Here is a 9,178-nt window from a genome sequence, read left to right as displayed (position 1 = left end):
GCACTCCAGTCTGGGCGACAGAGTGAGACTCCAACTCAAAAAAAAAAAAAAGAAAAATGGTAAACAAAAATCCAAGGTTATAGACAATCAGGTAAGTAGGTGTGGTAGACTGAGTAATGGTCCCCCAAAGATATCCACACCTGAGTCCTCAGGACCTGTAAACATGTTTGTTATCTTATGTGGCATAAAGGACTTTGCAGATGTGATTAAATTAAGGGTCTTCAGATGGGGACAGTTTCCTGGATTAGCCAGGTGGTCCTGATGTAATCATAAGAGTTCTTGTAAGAAAAAGGGAGGAATTAAAAAAGTAGGTATGAAGATGGAAGCCGAGGTCCGAGTTGATACAGCCACAAGGCAAGGAATGCAGGCAGTCTCTGGAAGCTGGGAAAGGGAAGGAAACAAGTGTTCTCTGGAGCCTCCAATAGGGAACACAAGGTGTCTAACTCCTTGATTTTAGGACTTCTGACCTCCACAACAGTAGAACTTTAAATCTGTGTTAAATTAAGTCAATAAATTTGTGATAATTTGTCACAGCAACAATAGGAAACTAAAATAGTAGGTAAACCACTGGACTTGGTGTTAACACGGTAGGCCCAAATCTGAGAGGGCTTGTGGATAATATTACTTATTCCAAAGACGTCACCCAGGGTCCAGCAGGGAGAGACATTGGTTTATTACACTTACGGGAGGTCACCACTGGCAACAGGTTGGTGATGATCAAATAATTTACACCTTGGGACAGCACAGCAAGCAGTTTTATAATCAAGCAAGTTAATTATTCAAATTCCTATACAGTGTTTACAATCACATTGATTGAGAACGACTGCTACATTGTCTTTAGGTTGTTGGTTACCCGCATGCCTTAACTGGTTAACCCCATGACTTGTTACAGGGAGTACACAGAGACCAGCCTTGGCCAGGGGCTGCTTCCTGGGGAGGGCAGAAAGAAGTCAGACATGGGGAAAGAGAAGCTATCTGGACACTTACCCCACACTTGGGAATCACACAGCCTGAGATTCCACTAGCTGTGTGACCCTGAAGAAGTCTTCTCTCTGGGCTTCAGTTGTTCATTCTTGTAATGGAAGGATGATGATGGTACCCGCCTCATGGGATTTGCTATGGGTCATTGCTTGAGCACCCGCAATGTGTCAGCAACTGTTTGGGTCAGATCAGAGTTCGAAGCAGACACAGATTGATTGTGGTAATACATGCCAAGCATTTGACGGATCTCTGGCACACTCTGGAGGGAGGGTAATGTTGGTGACTCCAAGGACCTGCGTTTTCTTTTCTTTTTTTTTTTTTTTTTTGAGTTGGAGTCTCACTCTGTCGCTCAGACTGGAGTGCTGTGGCACACTCAACAGCCACCGCTGCCTTGACCTGCTGGGCTCAGGAGATCCTTCTGCCTCAGCTTTTCAAGGAGCTGAAACTACAGACGCACGCCACCACGCCCAGCTAGTTTTTGTGATTTAGTGTAGAGATGAGGTCTCACCCAGTTGTCCAGGTGGATCTTCAACCTGCGGGTTCAGGCAATCCACTCACTTTGGCTTCCCAAAGTGCTGGGATTACAGGCTGAGCCACCAAGCCCGGCCTGGGCCTGCGTTTTCCACTCCCTTCCACTATCTCCAAGTGCTCACCCCTAGAGTTCCTGTAGGGCACCGACCACTGGTGGCATTCCACACCCTGCTGCAAGTCAGGATTTATGGGCCTCTCCTAGCATGATACTGGGAGCTGCTAGGTTATCAATCAGCTCCAGGAGGGCAGGTGATGGTGTTATGTTCACCCTGCTCTATCTTCAGGACCTAGAAATGTGTTAGCAACAAGACTATTCCTTGGGAAAAAAAGCATTTTGCATTCTTTAAGGCCACTCCATCTCACCTCATAAACTTAAGAGTCAGAGGCAAATGCTTCTGGCTGGAGTTGCCCAACATAACAGCTTACAGAACTTGTGTACAGAGATGACCACACCCATTCTTCCAGAAGCTTACCACCTGGGGCCACAGCAGGGAAAGAGTTCTCTTTAGGTCATTCCCCACCCCCACCCCCGTCTCCCCCCAACAATTATTCACAGTATTCTCCAGTAGCTGGACCATTTGCCAGAAGCATGATGTCCCCCAATTCTGTCTGATAATATAATGCATGTCAACATTTGTCCTGCACCCAGTAGGCCTGATCAGGCAAAAAAGCAGAACTTGGGAAACAGGGTGGGAAGGAGAGCCGTTTCTGGAGCTGTTCAGAATGCACATGCCAGCATTGCTTCTCTAACAGAACAAAAATCCAGCGGAGGCAAGTTCATCTGCCATCAGTTCAGCTGCTCCACCCAGCATTTCTCCAGGGGCCCAGAGGCCCTGCTGACTAGGCGTCTCTGGTGAGTTATGCCTTCAAGGGTGACACTGCAAGGGCAGTTCCTATGCAAAACTCTGCCATAGCCAGGCAAGGGTGGGGAGGCCGCAGAAACCAGAGCAACTGGGATCTGTATAGTTTTTGTTTTTTAATGTGACATTTAAAAATAGCTTTTGCAAAACTAATATATGTTCCTTTCATTTCTTCACCTAAGTTCAACTCTGCCCATATCTTGGTAAAAATCACCTTTCGTTTCTCCACCTAGTTAAACTCTGCTGTGTCTTGGTAAGGGAAGCTGTTTTTTTGTCTTCTTAAAACAAGAAATGTAAGGTATGCTCATTGTAAGCCTTTTAAAATGTCAAATCAGTGGTATAAAGTTAAAAGGGAAATTCTCTCTTTCACCAAAGTCCTTGTTCATGGCTGAATCCTAAAGCTCAGAAGTAACCATTGGGAAGAGTAACAATTTGGTGTACATCCTTCCAGATCTTTTCCTTTGCAAATACATAGGCAAATGAAAGCAAGAAGCCCTAACATGCCCCACCCTCGTCCTATGGGTTGCCTTGCTCACGATAGGAGAGGAAAGCACTATCTAAAAGACAGAAGAGGTGGAGTCTCACAGCTGCTCCAAGTCTTTCTGCAGTTACTGGTGGGCCACCCAGATGGCAATGTGATGGGCATGTCTCATGCCTGCTAGGCCCAGGACCGTAAGCCAAGGAGGACTGGCATGCTACTGCTTAAAACCATACAACCCAAGCCCACGGTGCGAGGGAGTTTGAGCAGTCCACACCTTAGGAACCAGATCCCTCCCGTGGTAGTGGTGGCTTGTGAAGCCGTCCAACCCTCCCTGAGAATGGGAGGATGATACCTACCTCTTTGCAGTTGGGAATAGCCACATGACTGTGACTGGGCTGGAGCATGTATAATAAGCTGGGACCCTGTTCCCTGTGATCTCTCTTCTGCTACCACACCGTGAAGCACCATGGTGAGGTGGAGACAATGGGAAGCTTTTTTTTTTTGGTAACGGCTTTATTGTTATTGTAATTGCTGATATAATTCACACACCATACAATCTACTCATCAAAGTGTAGAATTCGAGTCCGGGTAACATAGTAACTGTAGTCCCAGCTACTTGGGAGACTGAGGCAGAAGGATCACCTAAGCCCAGGAGGTCAAGGCTGCATGGAGCCCTGATTGTGCCACTGCACACCAGCCTGGATGACACAGTGAGAACCCAACTCAAAAAAAAGTGTAGAATTTAATGGGTTTTAGTATATTTGAAACTGTCATTATAAAATTAATATAGGGCTACAGGGTAAAAACTGTGAAAAAGGACTGAGTCCTGTAAAGTTGCAGTATAAGTTAAAAGTTAACAAGTCTGTTCTTTCTAAGTTCTGTTTCTAAGTTTGCCTTCCTCCTTGCATGATTGCTGGCATGTAGTCGCTTGGGGCTCAGGCGATCCTTCTGCATCAGCCTCCCAAGTAGCTGGGACTACAGTCGCTAGGGAGCATCACTAATAATTGGGAACTGGTACCCAGCCATAGTATAACCAGTCATTGTCCTTTAGTTTGCTTCTCTGTAATGGCTTACTGCCTGGAATTCAGGTCACCGGGTATCATAAGACGTGTAATTTCCCCAGTTAGTATTGTAAAACCTCTCCGAGAGATTTTTTAGACTTTGCATTTTGGTAGACCATCAAGCCCTACCCAGATCCAAGGCCCAGGCCAAGGTCAAACCCCCACAGCTCTGCCCACGAGTACAGTTTCAGCACCCCATGACTTCAGCCCCCAACAAATCAGCAGTGCCTGTTCCCTAGCCTCTTGCCTGCCAAATTATTTTTTAAAAACCTTAGCCTAGCCGGGCTCGGTGGCTCAGCCTGTAATCTCGCGCCTTTGGGAGGCTGAGGTGAGTGGATTGCCTAAGCCCGCGGGTTCGAGACCCGCCTGGGCAGCGAGACTTCATCTCTACAATAAATCAAAAAATCAGCCAGGCGTGGTAGCGCGCGCCTGTAGTTCCAGCTACTTGGAAGGCTAAGGCGGAAGGATCGCCGGAGCCCAGCAGGTCGAGGTTGCAGTGGCTAGGAGCGGCCACTGCACTCCAGTCTGGGCGACAGAGTGAGACTCCAACTCAAAAAAAAAAAACCTTAGCCTAAAAATTCTCAAGGAGATGGATTTGAGAATTCTCTCTTGTCTCCCACTTGGGATAATTAAACTCTTTCTTTACTGCAACAACTGACTGCTGTCTCAGTGAACTGACTTTCTGTGCAGCAGGTATAATAACCCATTCAGATGGTGACATATTCAGAGTTGTGTAACCATAACTACAATCAATGGCATTTCCATCACCCCCAAAAAGAAACCCTGTACCTATTTTAGTCACTACCTATTCCCCTAAACTTCCTTACTAGCCTCTGGCAACCACTAACTTACTCCTGTCTTTATGGATTTTTAAAAATTTATTGCTATAAATGAAATAATATAGTATGTTATCTTTTGTGTTTGGCTTCTTCCACATAGCCTAATAATTTTTTAAAAAATTTAATTTATTTTTACATAATGTTTTCAAGGTTTATTTATGTGGAAACATGTATCAGGACTTCAATTCTTTCTACTGTCAAATAATATTGTATTGTAAGGAGGTATGTTTTCTTCATGCTTTCATCTGTTGGTGGATATTTAGTTTGTTTACACCTTTTTGGCTATTGTGAATAATGCTGCTATGAACATTCATGTATAAGTTTTTGTGTGGGCGTATGGCTTCGTGTCTCTTGAGTATATACCTGGTCATATGATACACTCCAAGTTTAATTTTTTGAAGAACTACCAAACTGTTTTCCATTTTCCATTCCCACTAGCAGTGTATGAGGATTATAATTTTGCCACATCCTCGCCAACACGTTACTATCTGAGTTTTTTTATTATAGCCATCCTAGGTGTGGTTTTAATTTGCATTTTCTTAATGGCTAATGATGTTGAGTATCTTTTCATGTTGACCATATGCATATTTTCTTTGGAGAAATGTATATTCAAATCCTTTGTTCAATTTTTAACTGGGTTATTTATCTTTTTATTATTGAGTTGTAAGTGTTCTTTCTATATGTTAGCTACAAATCCCTCATTAGATATATGATTTGAGAATATTTTCTCCCATTCTTGGGGTTGTCTTTTCACTTTCTAATGGTATCAGTTGCATTCTGTGGGTTATTGAGTCCCCCCTATGGATTACTCTGGTGGAGGGAAAGGGGAAGAAAAATCCAAATCCTTGTGGCTGTGGAGAGGGATTTTTCTACTAGAGGTGGTGATTTTACCCCTCAGAACTTGAGACTTTGTCCATGTGAGAGAAAGAGAGGCAGGCTTTAGAAAGGTGAGCTCAGCTTGGAATTGGAGTATGCTGAGGAAGGGTCAAATGTTTTATTATTCCTCTAGGATACAGTAACTTTGATGTACAGTTTAACCTTTCTCTCTTATATTTAATTTTCTTTTGTTATCCCAAACTCTTCACTAAAGTCTGCACAGCATTGTGTGAAGATTAAGGAGGCAATTAAGAACCAAGCAAAAATGCAGTGTGATCTGATCCACACCTCCTCGCTGAGTCCACATCTGTCTTCCTAAAGTGACTGGAAGTGACATCTATTCCTCCTCCAGAGCTTAACTCAACTGACATTCAGAGAAGCCTTCCCAACCCATTAGTTTCACTTTTTTTTTTTTTTTTTGAGTTGGAGTCTCACTCTGTTGTCCAGACTCGACCTGCTGGGCTCTGGTGATCCTTCTGCCTCAGCCTTCCATGTAACTGGAACTACAGGCCGTGCTACCACACCCGGCGAATTTTTTTTTTTTTTTTTTTTAATTGTAGAGATGAGGTTTTGCCAAGTTGTCCAGGCAGGTCTCAAACCCCACAGGCTCAGGCAATCCACTCACCTCAGCCTCCCAAAGCCGCGGGATTACAGGCTTAGCCACCAAGCCCGGTTAGTTTCACTTTTTAAATCTCTCGTTGCCCCTACATTTCTTGCTCATAGCAACCTCACCATTTATAATGGTATAGAACAATGACTCTGAGTAGTTTTTGTTTTCTGTTTTCCTACCCCACTAGACAGCTCCCTGAAGGCAGGTGTTTTCTACCAACTCCTAGCACCATATTTGGCACACAACAGGAGCTTAATAAATGTTTCCCATAAAAATGAATGCGCAGAAACTCTAAGTGCACATTTTACCTCCTTCAAAACTCCCTGAAAAAAAAAGAGATTTTTCTTTGTGTTTACTATAAAACAGGGATCCCCAACCCACCAGGGCTGCAGACTGGTTCTGGTCTTTGGCCTGTTAGGAATGGGGCTGCACAGCAGGGAGTGAGTGAAGGGAAGGGGAGCTCCGTTTGCTATCAGATCAGCAGCCGACATTAGATTCTCATAGGAATGGGAACCCTATAGTAAACCGGGCATGCCAGGGATCTAGGTTGCCTGCTTGTTATGATAATCTAATGCCTGATGACCTGAGGTGGAGCTGGGGCAGGGAGCGGCTGCAACTACAGCGGCTGCAAATACAGATTAACATTAGCAGTGAGGTTTGACTACATCTCGATCTGTCTGTGGAAAAACAGTCTTCCACGAAACTGGTCCCTGATGCCAAAAAGGCTGGGGCCACTGCTATAAAACACCAACATTAGCATCTCATTGGCCTGACTTGGGTCACATGCTCATCCCTGGACCAATCAATGGGACTAGAGGGATGAAATATGCTGATTGACTAGGTCTGGCCAAGTGTCCAATTTTGAAGCCAGGGAGGTCGGGAGGACTAGTCTCCTGAATTAAGAATAGGGTGGGGGAAAAAAAAGAAAGAAAGAAAAAAGAAAATAGGGTGAGCTGATTCCCTGTAGACAAATCAAGATATCATACCAAGATGGGGCACTTCTACTGGGCAGACAAAAATTTTTTAGTTGGAGTCTCACTCTGTCACCCAGGCTGGAGTGCAGTGGCACGCTCACGGCCACCGCAGCCTTGACCTACTGGACTCAGGCAATACTTCCGCCTCAGCCTTCCAAGTAGCTGAAACCCACAGGTGCATACCACCACGCCTGGCTAATTTTTTGATTGATTGCTAAGTTGCTTAGGCTGGTCTCGAACCCCTGGGCTCAGGCAATCTTCTCACCTCAGCTTCCCAAAGTGCTGGGATTATAGGAGTGAGTCACCGTGCCCAGTCGGCCACAGATCTCTAAGCAGTGGAGTCTTTTCTTTTTTTTCGATCTTACTTTGGGCTTAGACAGACTACATTAGTGTCTTTGATCTCCCCTTTCTGCCTGACTTCCCCAGGGTCAGAATTTGAGGGGCAATTCAGTCTTTATCGAAAAGCTAGAGTTTGGGGGGAAGGCATAATAAATAAGGGGGAACAATGTGTATGTTTCTTGGAGAACCTGAATTTTGAAGTCAGAAGTCTTGGTTTAGTGGTGGCCTTGTCCCTTCTAGCTGTGTCACCTTGAGTAAGTCACCATATCTATAAGCCTCACTTTTATGATTTGTAAAATAAGACTAGTGATACCTACCTTCCCTGTAGAGTTGGTGTGAAGATGGAATGAGATAAATAGCTCAATAAATGTTACTACTATTTTTATATCCAAAATACAATTTGTGAGATTTCTAAAATTTCACTAGAAAAGTATCTGGAAGTTAGTAAACATCAAAATGTTCACAGTAGTTATTAGTTTTATTTCTTTTTATCCTTTATACCTTTCTATATTTACCCATTTCTCTACTCATTCCTCAGGTATTTATTAAGTACCTACTACATGCCAGGCCCTGTGTCAAGAGGTTGCAATACAGCAATGTACAAGACAGGCAAGAAATGTCTAGAAGGATACTAATTAAAAATTACACAAATAATTGCAATTATCACAAGTGCTTCGGTTTTTACATAGCAAAAATCAGGAAAAGCAAACATTTTCGATTAAAAAAGAAATATATATATATATGGGGGGGGTCCGGCGTCTCGCTTTGTCGCCCAGGCTGGAGTGCAGTGGCACACTCACAACCACCGCAGCCTCGACCTGCTGGGCTTAGGCGATCCTTCCGCCTCAGCCTCCAAGTAGCTGGAACCACAGACGGGTGTCACCACGCCCAGCTAGATAAAAATATTTTAAGGTTATGTATATAGATGTATACAATCAAGCTATGGGCTCAGAGTACTACTTATTTTGGAAAGGATTGGAATACAGGAACTAGGAAGGAGATTGGAGAGGCGCGGCAGGACGGCAAGGGGTTTGGCCACCCCTTTTGGAGCTGCCCACTCGCTGCCGGAGGCCTGGCCCGCCCTGCGCGTTAGATCTGGACACTGTGCTTAGCAGGCGGCGAGCCGGGACTCAGCGCCAGTCGTCGCGCTCAGGGCCCCCAGCCAGCGCCAGAGCCCAGAGGCCCCAGCGGCGGCTGCGGAAGCGACGACGGCCACCGGGGGGCGGCCGCGTGAGCGCCCGCCAGCCCAGCCCCGCCCCCGCCCCCGCCCCCGCCCGCCCTCTCCTGCCCCAGCCCAGCGCCAGCGCCACCCCAGGTCGGCTCCGGCCCGGAACCCACGCCCGCTCGCCGCGCGCTGCAGCTGCCCCAGCCCGGCTCGCTGTCGCCTGCGCTCGCGTCCCCAGCACACGTCCCCGCATTCCGGGATCGTTCCAGCGGCCCCGCGCGCCCCCCGCGCCCTGGGAGCGCTCCATCCGCCCCGCGCGGCCCCTACTGCGTCCCCGGAGCGCCGGCCCGCGCGCCCCGCTCGCCGCTCCCCGGCACTCTCGGGGGGCCCGATCGCCCTGCACCCTGGAGCGCCGGGCCGCGAGTCTCTGCCAGCTCCTCTGGATCCTCGCGGCCGTGGGC

General features: G+C 46.5%; 1 protein-coding gene across 1 annotated transcript in view; it reads left to right on the top strand.

Annotated features, from left to right (window-relative positions):
• SDR42E2 (short chain dehydrogenase/reductase family 42E, member 2) overlaps window positions 1-9,178 on the top strand; it is a 36,970-nt gene that overhangs the window by 27,373 nt on the left and 419 nt on the right. The window contains exons 13-14 of the mRNA XM_021714292.1: window positions 2,266-2,365; window positions 8,623-9,176. Coding sequence (XP_021569967.1) covers window positions 2,266-2,365; window positions 8,623-9,176 — 654 coding nt within the window. The remainder of the gene's footprint in view (window positions 1-2,265; window positions 2,366-8,622; window positions 9,177-9,178) is intronic.

The sequence above is a fragment of the Carlito syrichta genome, unplaced genomic scaffold (assembly GCF_000164805.1).
Source record: "Carlito syrichta isolate Samal-C Ts95f unplaced genomic scaffold, Tarsius_syrichta-2.0.1 Scaffold305573, whole genome shotgun sequence".
In the NCBI taxonomy this organism is placed as follows: Eukaryota; Metazoa; Chordata; class Mammalia; order Primates; family Tarsiidae; genus Carlito; species Carlito syrichta.
This window is presented reverse-complemented; position numbering and strand designations above follow the sequence as displayed.